A 15706-nucleotide genomic window follows, 5' to 3' on the forward strand; every position below is an offset into this window, starting at 1 on the left:
AAACACTAACAAAAGGGCAAAATGGCCCCCCAAGCAATTTCATGAGCACTGCAAAAAAAGCAAAAAAAAAAAAATCAATAGGGTGTGCACCCACTTTCTGATCAAGTACAATTCATGGGGTATTTAGGTAGGACCACTGCCAGATTAGAAGGGAGAGGTGGGTGTACAAAACACACCAACCATGTTTTCTGACCCTTGGCTCTTTTCCTAGCACTACTCATGATGCAGTGCTTCTGCAGGACTTGGGTGAAGCTAACTTCCATCCTACATGCCCGTTGTTGGACACAGGTTTTCTGGCAATTGCCTATAATAATAATAGGAGATATACCTATCTCCAAGAACTGGAAGGGACCTTGAAAGGTCATTGAGTCCAGCCCCCTGCCTTCACTAGCAGGACCAAGTACTGATTTTTGCCCCAGATCCCTAAGTGACCCCCTCAAGGGTTGAACTCACAACCCTGGGTTTAGCAGGCCAATGCTCAAACCACTGAGCTATCCCTCCCTATAACCAGGTCTTGCCAGAATTTGGCTTCATCTGGTAGATATTAAAAATTGTTCCATCTCTCTCAGATATTATACAGCACCCATTACCTAAGCATCTTAGAACCTACCAATCTCCATGAGATAGGAAAGTAATACTACCCTGCTTTCCAGAGGGGAAGCTGAGGCACAGAGCCCTAGGGACAGGCTCAAGGTCACACAGGAAGTTGTGGCAGAGTAGGGAATTGAACCCAGATCTCCCAAATTCCAGGGCTGTATCCTAACCACTAGACCACAGTAGGTATCTTAGGTGAGCATTCAAGGGAACAAGAATTTTAAGTAGTTTTCAAAAGGTCATAATTCATCATGTCAAAACTGGTAAAAAGAAAACTGGGAAACCTATCACAAAGGAGTTGTGGCTCTGAAGGTCTTCTACGGAGCTGAAAAACACATCACATGAATAACATATCAACCTTGGCTATGCTGATCCATTGGACTCTGTGGTGGGCCCATTCCAGGGTGAGGCGGTCTCATACTTGCACTCTTCATGGAGCTACAATGCATGTCTTCAACCATTCCTTTTTCATGCAAGCCATCAATGGACTGCAAAATTAAAAAGAGATTTATACAAAGATATTGCTTTATGAACTTTCAAACTAGTGAGAGAAGTTAAAAGCTTACACAAATATATAAAAATAGACTAAAATGAGTAAAAACCTCTACATCTTCTTACTGCAAAAGGGTACAGTGGGACTCTTCCCCTTCGCTCTCTAGTCTATTCTAGAGTTAGACCTCTTGAGACAACTTTGGGATGCTGGTCTTTGAAAGATCCCTCCCTTCCTCTCTCTCTTTCCCCTTTCAAGTATTCATTGAGACATCTGGGCAGTTCCAAGTACTACAAAGTGAAGGCAAATAGTACTTGGTACATCCAATCAGAGTTGATCTGGGTGGTCCTCGTTTATAAAGCTGTGAAACATAGGCCACTTATGAGAGTAAACTCTGCAGCTCTGGATGGAATAAGACCAGTTATTTTAACCCACTCTCTTCCTATTAGTCACTGCTGTAATGGAATATCCCAAATGCCGTTTCTCTTTGAACATGAAGATTCCACTGCAGGAGGCAACCTCTTCTTGGCGTTCAAACGCTGGCGCCCTCAAGAATCAGTCACTCACTCACCCTTCACAACACTTCTCACCTGTATTTGAAGGGTGAGCATGGCCAGGGTTCTGGCCCCATCGCAAACTGGCCACGGCAGGGAAGTCAACTAAGGGTCAGAGAGATAATGCTGGGGGAGAGACTGGAATGGGGAATAGAAGAGAAACATCCCTCTTTTTTTTATGCTCAATGTCCTGGTAGAAAGGCCAAATCAGAGATAAGGGGCTTAGGAACAAATTAGACACTTGAAAGCCGGAAATCCGACAGGTCACAAATCGAAAAGATGTATTCCAATCATTAACTGCATGTGCAGGGCTTGGGGTGAGCAAAGAAAAAGTTGGCACCTTGCTCTGTTCCCCACCTCCCACCCCCCGGAAGAAGAGAGAGGCTCTCTTTCCTCATGGGGCTGAACTCCTGCAATTCTTGTAGGAGCCACCCTGGACACAGCACTTGCCATCTGCAATTTTTAACTCTCAAAATGCATATGGATTTGTGAGTTGGGTTTTTTTTTGTTTTGTTTTGTTTTTTGAGAAAAATTAGCCTTAGGGAAAACAGACTACTGAAAAAGAATGTAAGAAAAAAGTGCTGTAAGTTATAAAGAGAGAAAAAGGAAAGAAAAAGATAGCGGAAGCATTTCTTTATAGAAAATCTGCTTTATACACAATGTGTTTAATAGAGCTGGCCAAAACAGTAATATTTTCTGCACAAAAAATGCAAAGGAAATGAAGCCACTTTCATTTCACTTAAATTTTCACAAAATTAACCCTCACCAGAAAATGAGATTTTAGAAAAAATGGCAAAAGGGAAGGGGAGAAGGGGAATTTTTTTTTTTTTCATTTTGAATCAAATCTCTTCATTTTGAATGAGGCAAATATCTCTTGCAAAAAAATTAGTAGTTAAAGCTATTTTTCATTAAAAAAAGCTTGGGAAAAAATTCAACTAATCTTTAAGTCTAAAAATGAGTTTGGGCTGTTTCTAGCAGAAGAAGTTAAAACACAAAGCCCCTTTCCATCCTGAAGCATGCAGCCCCTTCCCATGCTATGGGGCACCCTCTTCTGGTTTTGGAGCATTCACCAACATTGAAGAGGACACAGTTCTTGTTGCAGGTTGTTCACATGTTGCATACAGTTGCTACATTGACACGTGTAGAGTTGGGGCCAAATTCATTTCTGGTGCAACTACATTAGAGTCAGAGTCACACCGTGGTTGAATTTGAGCTACAGCTTTTGAAGCTAAAGAATCAAAGCTCTAGTCCCAGCTTTTCGGGTGGACACAGGGTGATTTATACTGGAAATTGGTCTCATCTGCAACACTTGGGTCCATTATAACATATGCTCTGGCGTGACTAGAGTGATTTCACTGTATTATACTAACAGGCTGCAGCAAGGAAGGTTCCGTGACAGTTGGTAGGTCAGTTAAGAAGAGACAGCAAAACCAAAGGCCCTTTGAACAGGTTCCCTCCCCACTCCCTAATTTAAAAAAAACAAAAAAACAAACAAACAAACACAGAAAGAGAGGATTGGTACCAGGGGAGAGCCCCTATGTCAATTACGGAGTGAGGGATTCACTTGCGGAACTGCAAAGCAACTTCACAGTTAAAAGGATGCTTTCGGGGCAAAGTGACCCAAAGAATTTTTTTGTTTGTAAAAGAAAAGCTTTTACAAAACCTAAGGCCAATACAAATATTTCCACACCTTTTAAACACGTGGGGCGGGGTGGGGGGGGAGAGGAGAGTCTATAAACGACAGAGGGTTTGACAAATGACAAGTGTAAGCAACTCAAGCATTATGAAAGTGAAATGTACTAGAAACTCATTACCAACACAGGTGAATCTGATTGATCTATTTTTTTAATTGTCCAAGATATGAGAAGTTAAGATTAAAACAGCATGAACATTTTTAAAGGTTAGTTTCAATTATGGTGTTCCTAACTTATGAGAGAAATTTGTGCTTTTAAGTATAGTTTTCAACCTGACAGCCTCTATTTATAGAACAACCCCTAAGAAAAAGTCCTAGAAAATGTAACAGGAGCAGAACCCAATAGGGGTCTACAAAAATTAAATTGAGTTACATATCTTTTCTATAGAAACATTGTATAGTTACATAGGAGGAATATAACCAACTCCATATAATGGTTAAAAAAATCTTACAAAAAGGATCTCTAACCCTACCTCACTCCTACTGGTCCCATACCTATTAAATTATATAAAAACTCTTTTTTCCCATAAAGAATTTGTTGGGGAAAAGAGTATATCCTATAATGATGCAATGGTGTATGAACATAATATTGGGGTATGAACATAATATTTCACTTAAGTACTAATTAGCATAGAAAATAATGAGCATTAGAGTTTAAGGCTTTTATTAAATGATCCTTTTTAAACACAGTTCCTTTCCATTGTTCTATATAAATAAGCATTTGTGGGGACAGGCTGTATGTCATAAATTGTGTTTTTGGAAAATTGGGGGAGGCTCCAATTACATGCAGAGCCACATGACATTCTCATTTACAGAATTCATATTTTAGGCAGCAGCTAAGCTTATGGAATATATCCTTTAACTACACTGCCTTTATTGTATGTTTAAGTAACCACATTAATTCACAAGTTGCATTGCATCACAATTACTTGAAGATCAAATCTCCTTAGTTTATAAATGAAGAATTTTTTTTTCCTAACAGACCTGCAGCCTCAGCCTGGGATCTGAGAGTCAAGCTGGGTTATTTCTATTTATACACGGTCACTAATGAATAAAATTTCTGCAGGCCAAATGTTGTTCAGTTATATACGTGCCATCAATGTAATTGCACTGGAATAATTGAGGGCATAACTGTAGGACAAGGGAGATGCACATGTAGCCCTGGCAACTGGGTCTTTGCCAACAATTCTGTTGATCATACGTGAGCCAAAGGAGAATCCATTTCACTCTTCCAGAAGTCTGATTCTTCAAGGTTGACAGTAATAAGTTGTTTTTCCCCCACTGGTCCAGAAAAGTTAGTTTACTGTATTAGTTTAAACCAGGGGTGGGCAAACTACGGCCCGCGGGCCACATCCGGCCCGCGGGACTGTCCTGCCCGGCCCCCGAGCTCCTGACCCAGCCCGCCCGCGCTGCACGGAGACACGGGAAATCGCAGCGCCTGTCCCGGGTGCAGCGGCCCCGATCGGGACCTGGGCAGCTCGCAGGGCTCGCGAGAAGCAGGACACCGCCCCGCCGCCGCTGGCTGGGCCCCCCGGCTCTGCAATCAGAGATGCAGCGCTCGGCTGCTCCTCTGCCCTAAAATCCAGCCTCCCTCCCGGCACGGGCTTGTCCCTCCTCCGCACACAAAGGCTGGTGCGGGAGGCAAAGTCTCGGGAAAGGGTGGGGCCGGGGAGGCCGCAGGAGCAGGGGGCAGCGAGATCCCACCCGGGGCCGGGAGAGCCCCGCAAAGGAGGCACAGACACCGCCCCCCCCTGCAGCTGCCATAAGCGCCAGTGAACAAACCGGAGCGCTCCCCCCTTGGTGTGGGACACACTCACTGCCGGCCCGAGCCGCTTCCTCCTTCCTCCGCTGCACTCAGGGGCGGGAGGTTTCGGGTTACAGCGCCCCGGACCCACCACAGCTGCCGCCAAGCGAGAGGCCCGGAGCAACTGCCCGACCCTCCTCCCTCCATCCCTCCTCCTAACCTTCTCCTTCTAGCCCCCTTTCCATATCTCCTCCTAATCTCCACCATCCATTTCCCTTTCACATTTTTTCCATCCAGCCTCCTTTTCACATCCTACTTTTTCCACCACCTCTATCCATCTCTTTCCATCCCCTTCCTCTTCCCCTGTCAGGGGATGGGGAACTGGGGGGGGAGGGTTGGATAAGCATGGGAGTCCCAGGTGGCCTGTCAGGGGGCGGGGGTGTGGATAAGGGTTGGGGGGTAGTCAGGGGACTAGGAGAAGGGGGGTTGAATAGGGGGTGGGGTTTTGGGGGGCAGTTAGGGGTGGGGGTCCTGGGAGGGAGTGGTTAGGGGACAAGGAGCACCGGGGGTTGGATGGGTCAGGGGTCCTGAGGGGGCAGTCAGGAGGCGGGAAGTGAGAGGGGGTGGATGGGGGCAGGGGTCAAGCTGTTTGGGGAGGCACAGCCTTTGCTATCCGGCCCTCCATACAGTTTTGCAACCCCAATGTGGCCCTCAGGTCAAAAAGTTTGCCCACCCCTGGTTTAAACTATAAGCATTATATGTATATTATTGATTTATAGAAAGAATAAGTTTTCTTGGCGGGAGGATTTCCAGTTGTTGGAATCCATAACTGTTATTTTTCACATCAGGATTGTTGTTAAATATACGAACTGTAAGAGTTATGCTTTTTTAACACCAGCGTAAATAACTGATAAATATTGACATGTGCTTTAATACGTTCTTTTTAATTTTGTATAAGGGTTCTATTATTCACTGCAAGTTAATGACGTGTCCAAATGGCAAGTGCATTTTTATATTTCATGTGTATAAGTACTTTTTTTTTAAAAACTCCACATATTGATGGGCCAGGCACACGTTCTCCAGCAGCACACTTCTATGGCACTTTTTCTCACTAGTAACGTATTGTTGCGTTTGATCATAACTGTGAGGAGTCATGTTAGCTTACACAATACCAACCACTACTGACTGGTATCACAAACAGGTGACGTGATGCTGAATTAACTGGCACAATGCTGGATAGGATATTCTTCTGGAAGTTTTACCCCAGGTCCTAAGTGCCTAAGAAGCCCAAATCCCATTGGCTTGCAATGAGACTCAGGATATGTAAACAAATCGAGAACTGTATACGGGCTAGCAGCCTACCCAAGCTAGCTTAAATCTAGCCAGCATGAGTAACAATAACAGTGAACACAGTGCAAGATTCAGAACAGGTTAGTGAGCCAACTATGTAGCCAGGAGACATGCCAGGCTTACACTACCCATGCTGAAACCCGTACAGTATTATCTGTACTGCTATTGTTACCAAAGTTAGCAGGATTTAAGCTAGCTCAGATAGGACAATCTTTGCTGCTTAGACATCTGCTACAGCTCCCAAGTGCCTAAGTCACTTTTGAAAAATGAAACTTAGATGCTTCTGAAAGTTTTACCTCTGGTCTATACTAATCAGTCACCATTGTGTCAGCTATCTAGACTCTCCACAATCAAACACAATAAGATTTTCTAGCAAAGACAAGCCTAAAGATGCCCGGGACAGCAGATCTGCTACTGTGGTCCACAAGAGAAAAAACAGCAGAGCCTCCTTCCTCTCCTGTGAAGTTCATAAGCTCTATAGGAGAGGAGAGCATGGAGTTTGTGTGGTAAATGCTCTTTCAGCATTTTAAAAAGGCACTACTAGGCGACCAGGAAGGGGTTGGGGCAAATTTAGAAGCTAGAGACACATTGTGAACCAAAAAAGACTATGTAAATGGAATCTGTAGCTGCTCTTCTGCTGAATTGCTGATGCTTTCCCTCTTTTGCGTGCCTCAGGACCTCTCAGGAGACAAGCAGCAGTCAGAGATGGGGGGAGGCTAGGCAAGCAGCCCAGGAGCCCTTTGGAGTTCAGCAGGGCACTGACAGCAAGGGGCACTATATTGACACTACAGTCACTGACACTACAGACACAAGATTGTAAGCAGTGTTTGTGGAGAAAAACAGATTAGAGCTCAGCTAATTTAATGCTTCAAGTTTTATGTGCATAAAATGTAAGCACTGAACTGACTAAGCCCTACATCAGCTTGCCTCTTCAAACATGAAGATTTCAGAAGTTTTTACAATCAAGGACACTCCAGCAACCAGTGACCTGCCATGCTCTTAAACTCCACAGGGCCCTGGCCCCAGGCTTCTCTGCCCCCCAGGTGGTGTTTGTTTTACGAATGTTTTAATGACAGTTTTTCATGCCAAAGATTTTAGCCAATGTCATGTCCTCATTGATAACTTTAAATGGCATCCTCACTGACAATCCAGTCAGCGTGAAAGCTGATAATTTCGCTTCAAAATGTTTTTCCTTCAAAACTATCACATGCACGATCAAGAGCATCCAAACATGGAAATTGGGGCAGCTGAAGGAGAATTTAAAAAAAAAAAAAAAGTTTACTTTAAAGGGGTAACTTTTTAAGTTGTAATTTGAAAACTGTTCTATCTACCCCTTATTGGGAGCACAATTCTAATTCCCCTTAGAAACAGTCACCAAAGTAAGTCATACTTAAAACATTTTACAGGAGCAAGACATGGGGTGCCTATATGGGAAACTAAGCCTGACAGGTGAAGCTTTATTGCAACCTTAATGCCATAATAACTTTGCTGCATAATTAGAGATTGGAACACATGGGAGAAAGTTTCAGGAAGAAATCCCAGACACAAATATTTTCAGACAGCAATGATTGAGCAAGGTATTTAAGCACACGTATAACTGTAAGCACACACATAACTATAAGCTCATAAGCCCCACTGAGGTCAGACTAGTCACCTGCTTTAAGTTACATATACATTCAAGTGTTTTAATGAGCTGGGGCTTATGTAAGTTAACTTGGAAATAAAAATTTTCATCAGTATGGAAGTTCTTTAAGCATAAGCCTTTAAGAGGCAAGAATTCCATTTTCATGAAGTTTCCTTCTGCAATAATAAAACAAGAAGGGAGAAAAATCCATTAAAATGCATTATGGAAGCAGAACATTTCCAAATGGACTTTTAAAAAAGGAGCCTGCCCTAAGATGTAATGTGTGGTATAATCAGAAAGATTGCCAGGCTGCCCATGTGATGCTCCATATTTATTCTCTAGTGAGGACTTTACCATGTCAAAATGTGTGCAGTTTACATGTCAGGTGATGACTTGTTTAACTGCCAGCAACTGCAGGCTTGAACTGATGTCTGAAAAAAAATAAAAACATGGTCTGCACAATCTGAATTGTGCATCATCTCCAGTAATTTCCAGAAATTGGTAGTTTCACTGGTGAGCCACAAAATAGAATACAGGGCTGCAGGGGAGGACAATATAAAAGTATGCTTTTATCAGAAGATATCTGATATCCCACAGGTCTCCACTGCAGTGGTGGAACTCTACAATTCCGTCCTGACCACCCACACCACTCTGGAGCACTCAGATTGTTCTTTCATGGTGGACAATGAGGCCATTTATGAAATCTGCAACCAGAACCTTGATACTGAGTGTCCCACATACACCAACTTGAACAGGCTGATAAGACAGATAGTGTCATCTGTGACTGCTTCCCTGAGATTTAATGGTGTATTAAATGTTGGAATTCTATCAGATCAATCTGAGAAACATAGCGCTCACTTGCAGATACAATTACCTTGTGCATTTGGTGCATGCCTTCCTGTGGATAATCAGTGGGCCCCATACTGGGCATTGAATGTGGAACACTAGGGGGTCCAGGACTTGGTCCCATCATGCTGTGTACTGAACCTGGAGAGGGTCCTGGTCCTGGGCTAGGTCCTAGAATTGGTCCAGGCGATGGGCCTGGCCCCGGGGAAGGGCCAGGATGAGGCATTGCGCCAGGATCTGTTGGCGTGGACATCTATTTTCCGTCTCTTTTCCGATCAACAGAGCAGCTCTAATTTCAAAAAGAAACAAAACAGTATTTCTTACATAACATGAGGGTTAGTGGAGTATAGTCAGTAAGAAACTATGCTTGATAAAACAATTTTTTTCACTAGCATCACACACACAGGTGACTTATCAGCAAAAAATGCTTCAATGATCCTTAGTGTGATGCATCAATTTGCCCATCCTTCAAAAAAGGTCATTGGAAGACTAGAAAAATGAGACAGTTCAGGCAGGTTCTGGATATATTTATAAATCATCCACAAAAGCAGGGTGGATAAAAATAAGCAATTTTTAAATTAAAATTTGGATTTTATTTATTTAAATTAAATACATGTTTATTAAAATGAACCGATTTACAATTTAATTTAAATTGATAATTACAATCATTTAAATACAAAAATATTAAGCAGTTCATGTTTGCTGCCAACATTTTAAAAAAGTAAAACTACTGAACTGGTCAAAGTCACTGGCTAAGCACCCAGAGCCAGAGTTTGTTGAAGTGCTAAACCAGCTTCTGACAGCAGTAGCCTCTTCTTCATGTGCAGAGAGAATATTTTCTTCAGTTTATTCAACTAGTTCAGTTCAATGACTAGTTCCTTCAAAATTAAGAAACCAGTTGGGAGTTGAAAAATTAAGAGAACTTGTTTTCTCCTTCCGTTCTATAAATAAAACTGAGTGTGAAAGGATGAGATCTACTAGTTCTAAAATTTTCAAGGACAAAGTGACCAGAAACAATCAGTTTAATTCACAAACTACAGATAAGTTTTGTTTAATAAATCAGTTAATTTTAAATGCAAAACATATTTTCATAAACTGTTCTTCTTATGGCATCCAGCACATTTAAGGTAGTTTATGTAATGAAAAAAATATGCATTTTAAATTATTTGGATGGAAATTCAAATTTAAAGCTTGACACAAAATGATTAACTTTTTATTTACAGTGATTTACTAGATACTGCATCATTCACTATTTTCTAATAAATATAAAAATTGTAAAAATAATGTTAAGCAACATAATTGTTCAACTAAATGTGTATAGATATAGATTTATCCTCCTGATTAGCAGAAAAAAGCACTAAATTCAGTGTAAAAGTCATACTTAGTTGTAAATCAACATGTTTGAATGGTTATCAAACAATAAGAATCAACCTTTCTTTAGGAAAATACTGAAAAGTACAAATGCAAAACACGATTAAAACTGATAAATTAAATCAATGTTTCCTGCTTGCTGATTTAAATCATGATTAAAATCAGTGACTTAAATCAAAATGACTTAAATCATTCCCCACTGCACAGAACAGCATATCTGACAGGCTACAAGAAACAACACCTGGAGAATATGAATGTAAATAACTTAACTCATTAACACCAAATTATATCACATGGAGTTAGAGGGAAGATTGTTAAAGGCAGGAAGAACACTTAGAGCTAGTCTATACTAGAATCACTCCCTCTCTCCCATCGGCAGAGTAACTCCACCTCCCGCAACTGCAAAGAGCTTCTCCCACCAAAATAGCACCAGCCACACTGATGCTTAGGTCAGTCTAACTTACATCACTGGCAGTGGGGGGCGGGGCGGGGGGAGGGGGTATTTGCACCTCTGAGCAACATAGTTCTAATGAGGCCTTGGCTACACTGGCGCTTTACAGTGCTGCAACTTTCTCGCTCAGAGGTGTGAAAAAACACCCCCCTGAGCGCAGCATGTTACAGCGCTGTAAAGCACCAGTGTAAACAGTGCCCCAGCGCTGGGAGTGCGGCTCCCAGCGCTGTAAACTAATCCCCACGGGGAGGTGGAGTACGTGCAGCGCTCGGAGAGCTCTCTCCCAGCGCTGGCGCCGTGACCACACTCGCACTTCAAAGCGCTGCCGCGGGAGCGCTCCCACAGCAGCGCTGTACAGCTGCAAGTGTAGCCACACCCTGAAGTGCTACTATGTACAAGCTCTTAGGCATCTAACTCACATCTGTGAGTTTTAAAAATCTCTCCCTATGTGCCTCAGTGCCTCAGAGGTGATTGGAGTAAGCATTTTATTAATATAAAATCTTTACATTAGATAGAATTTAAAAAAAAAAAACCCACAAGACATTCATTTAGAACTTTTATTACCTCGGTATGCAACAGTGATATCAAGTGAAATACACAAAGGACAAACTGCTCTGGAGCCAACAGAGAGTTGTAATTCACTTGAGGGGTTCTGCTGATGTCAGAAACCATGAGAATGCAGCTCATGTGACTTATAAAATGACAAGAGCCCAGAGAATGAATTAGAAGCCCTCAAACTCACTGGAGAGCCAACTATCTTATTTATTTCTGTGTACTTAACAAAACAAATGGAAGCAGGATACAAGCTGGGATCATTCTTCATCTCTCTCACACTTAACAGTTTTGTCAGTGACTAACATTTAGAACTTTTAGTTCACTAGTGTCAATGAAAGACTCTTGTAATGCAAGAGAACATGGATGTCCTCTAAGTCAATGAAAGGAAATGATTAGGTCATTCCCTGTCATGGTTTGCCAAGAAATAATAATAATAATTAACTTATCTAAGAATACAACAAAAAAATTACTTATTTCTAAATCAGGTGCTTTAAAAATAATAATTCTAGTTTTACCATCAAAATATAGTAGAGTTAACAGAGTTCTGCAGGAAGAGTGGACATGTCAGGGGACTGATAATGGCACACAGAAATGTTCATCTCCCAGATCTAGAGCCAAAGACATGCAAATTAAGCTGTAACACAACCACATTATCCTCTAGTGGCTGTTCAGTGACGTATATGAAATAAGTCATTAGAGGACAGGTGTAAACCATCATCGTAATTTGTCTACTGGTTCTGCTAGTTGGTTGCCAAGGACTGAATGGACATAAAAAAGAAAACTACCCTACAGTCATTCCACTAGGTTAGACAGGAGGCCCGTAGGCAAGGCAGGATGGGGATGGTTACACTGCTGGCTGTTCCCTAGTGCTTCTGTTCTGTGCACATGGAATTTGAAGTTTACAGTATTTACAACCTTGCTCCTTTCAACAAGCTGTGTGTTCATAAAACCAAATATTTCAAATAAGAAAAAAGGTCTACTACATTGGGAGCATTCCCTGATTTCTCCCCATTATCTAGGTGTTGTCAGGAGTCAAAAAAAGTTTTCAAAAGCTTTTATTTAAAAACTCTCTACTGTTATGTTTTATTATTTATTTCTCTACTTTGATTCAAAGCAACAAATTGGAACAAGTGCTGTTGAACTCACTTAAAATAAACTATCTTGGGAGCCCACTCCTTGCAGAGTGAGACATAGTGATACCTCTGAAGCTTTACTCTTCAAAACAAAAGATAACAACAGAACACCACAGGGCCTAATTAGTCCCCCTGCAATCCCATGGCATCCCCACAAAAGGAATCATGTTTTTAAATGATCACAACTGTATACAGCTTCTTAGAGGCCTGCAATAAGACTGTTCTTGGAATCAAAGACATTTCCACACAGCAAAAAAGAGTTTTTAAGGGATATTCACCATGCCGAAATGTACAGCAGCATTACAAGGACCCTTTTATAGTTGTCCCTGTATGTCATGGAAGTCAAACACATTTTAACAAGGTAAAACCTAGCAGCACCACCAGCATTAAGGCTGCATTTAACAGAAACTATGCAATCAATGTGAAAGTACAATAACTATTTTCATTGCACAGCATCCTGAAATCCAATATCTCATGCATTACTTGTACCTAAACCTGTCCATTAGAAGAGATATCGAACACTCCCTTTATATGAACATTTATTTCAAACTTAATTCTGAGTTTTCATAAAAATTAACTGGCTTCAGTTACAGCTTCATGTAAACTGTAAGATAATTTATATGTACATTAGAAAGTTCATATAAGCGAACTTGGAAGATTTAACATTCATTTCTAATGAGGTACCAACTGCCTAAGCTGTAAAAACAATCACTACTGGGGTGAATCCTGCATGCCTTATTCCAGATCAAGTCCTTTAGTTTTATTTCTGTTGAGAGGGATAAACTCACTCAGTCTTGTAGGATAACATTGTGGAATCTTAAACCAATTTATATTCAGAGATTTTATTTTACAAAGAACACAATTCTTCTATACCAAGCAGTAAATTATAAGAGCTAACTTATTGGAGGAATATAAAAAAAATTCAGTGACTATGGCTATGAGCCACCAGCAAGTTCTGCCTGAGGGTCCACAGGATTTAATAGAGGTGGGGGTCCGAATTACTTTCTCCAACAGAAGTGGTCTGCAAAATGAAAAAGCAGTGTGCCACTCTATAAACCAGAGGAGTTTATACACAGTTCTACCAAACGAGGAGCCGTTGATAAGGCAGAACTGTTAAAAAGATTATGGCTTAATAGGTTTCAAGAATATGTGGGGTATATGTTTACTGGGATCATCAAAGAGACTTAGGTGGCCAACTTTTGATTTTCAAGGGGAGTTGAGTGCATAACTACTTTAAACTCCTCTGAAAAATCTCAGCCTCAATTCAAATGCAAAATTTCACCAAGAGATACCAACTACAATGTTGGCAGAGTGTGGGTCAAATTCTGTCCAGATTACACCATCATATCTCTGGCTAGCATCTGGCCCTGTGTACTTAGATAAGTAAACAAAAGAACACTGTCATAGTCAGTCTTGGTCCATTAGTTTGGACTGGGAATTTACTTTGTTACAGATATGAGAAGAGTATTTCCAATAGTGAGCATTGGCTTGCTAAACCCAGGGTTGAGTGTTCAATCCTTAAGGGGGCCAATTGAGGATTGGTCCTGCTCTGAGCAGGGAGTTGGACTAGATGATCTCCTGAGGTCTCTTCCAACCCGTATATTTATGATTATACTAAAAAAAAAAACACATTTCTCCTGACCCATACAGTCAGGACTAAATGCCCAATCTTGCAGTCCTCACAAGACTTCGTTGAAGCCAAAAATATTACAGTGGCTTCAAAGAAAGTTTGCATCTGTTTTTTAATTGAATCCTGAATTACATTCTAGAACCCCTTTATATCAAAGGGAAAGTTCCCGAGCCAATGGCTCATCAGGTGGAGATGGTTTAGGCACTTCAGTTTCATAGCCAACAGTACACCAACAAGTGATGTGGCCAGCATCACGTCCAACTGCCTTTGACTACCTTAATGAATCAGGTACCTAGTTTGCAGCTATGTGAACTGGAAGTGGCCTTTCAGTGTGAGACTGAGCAAGAAACAAACCCACAATCTTCAGGATTGAAGTCAAGCACCTTAACCACACAGCCACCACACCTTGGTACCTTTATATCAGGGTCCTCAAATTCCTACCAGGGAGAGCACTAAATTGCATGGACTGCAGACACAGGAAGGGCTCTCCTGGGTCCATGTGTGTGGGGGAGAGAGAGAGAGTCCCCCTTGTGTATGGAAGAGAATAGAAAGGCATGTGGTATATCTCTGTGTGTGGACTGAGAGAGAAAGCAACCTGGCTTTCTTTCCCACACCTATATGGGCCCAGGGGATCCTTTTCTGTGTCTGCAGTCTATACTGGGGGAGCAGGTGGTGACTGGGTAGGGTGACCAGATGTCCCGATTTTATAGGGACAGTCCCAATTTTTGGGTCTTTTTCTTATATAGGCTCCTATTACCCCCCACCCCCGTCCCGATTTTTCACACTTGCTGTCTGGTCACCCTATGACTGGGCTCACCCTGGGGATGCATGCTATCCTCCCTCCTGATCTTACATTATCTGGATCTCCCACACTATCATAGGCCAGATCCAGGAAGGAGCTAATGTCAGTGTGGCTCCAGTTAAGCTACATAGGGACGGGAGATGAGGAAAAGCCCATAGGATACAGAACGAAGGCAAAAGGCCTCCTGGGGATCTGCCAGTTTTGTGGCCAGATCCTACAGCCTTTTCTAGACCAGTCATTGTTGAGTGGGATGCAGAATGTTCGTATTCCATAGAATTTGAATGAGTTATCAGAGCCAGATAAATACCTTGACCACAAAATGTTTGACCCTACTGCTTTGTGTGTGTCCAGAAGATTTCACTGAGGTGCTTGTATCAGGGTGGCTGGGAAAGCCTAGGGCAGGAGTAGTCAATTATTTTTTTCAAGGTCCAAATTTCTTGGTCAAGGTACAGTCAAGGTCCAGAGAACATCATAATAATGATAATAAGTAAATAAAAAGATTTCGGGATCTGTTCAAAATTGTCTGGCGGTCTGAATTTGGCCTGTAGTCTGCCTCTTGACTACGCCTGGCTTGATTACAGGACACCTAGGTTGAGTCAGGTGATCCCAATGCAAAAGGCAGCAGGAAGCCACAGGGGTGGCCATTCCTGCAGACAGGGACAGGGCCGCCCAGAGGATTCCGGGGGCCCGGGGTCTTCGGCGGCGGGGGGCCGTTCCTGGACCTGCCGCCGAAGTGCCCGAAGACCCGCGGCGGGGGCCCCCCGCCGCCGAATTACCGCCGGAGCGGGACCCGCCGCCGAAGCGCAGCCCGGTCTTCGGCGGTAATTCGGCGGCGGGGGGGCCCCCGCCGCGGGTCTTCGGGGCACTTC

The 15706-nt window shown here is 42.4% G+C and overlaps 1 protein-coding gene and 1 long non-coding RNA gene across 7 annotated transcripts in view; one reads left to right on the forward strand and one right to left on the reverse strand.

Annotated features, from left to right (window-relative positions):
* SMARCA2 (SWI/SNF related, matrix associated, actin dependent regulator of chromatin, subfamily a, member 2) overlaps positions 1-15706 on the reverse strand; it is a 174398-nt gene that overhangs the window by 148597 nt on the left and 10095 nt on the right. For 3 of the 4 annotated variants that reach the window (XM_045020794.1, XM_045020795.1, XM_045020793.1), the window contains exons 2-3: positions 8924-9184; positions 953-1082 (exon numbers count right to left, since the gene is read on the reverse strand). In XM_045020794.1, coding sequence (XP_044876729.1) covers positions 953-1082; positions 8924-9148 — 355 coding nt within the window. In that variant the 5' untranslated portion in view covers positions 9149-9184. Of the gene's footprint in view, positions 1-952; positions 1083-1196; positions 1348-8923; positions 9185-15706 lie in introns of those variants that run through there. The other variant, XM_045020796.1, reaches the window with a different exon arrangement.
* LOC123372591 overlaps positions 1568-15706 on the forward strand; it is an 88927-nt gene continuing 74788 nt past the window's right edge. For all 3 annotated transcript variants that reach the window (XR_006580358.1, XR_006580357.1, XR_006580359.1), the window contains exons 1-2: positions 1568-1687; positions 2614-2740. This is a non-coding gene — a long non-coding RNA (uncharacterized LOC123372591). The remainder of the gene's footprint in view (positions 1688-2613; positions 2741-15706) is intronic.

This window comes from Mauremys mutica, chromosome 6 (assembly GCF_020497125.1).
Source record: "Mauremys mutica isolate MM-2020 ecotype Southern chromosome 6, ASM2049712v1, whole genome shotgun sequence".
In the NCBI taxonomy this organism is placed as follows: domain Eukaryota; kingdom Metazoa; phylum Chordata; order Testudines; family Geoemydidae; genus Mauremys; species Mauremys mutica.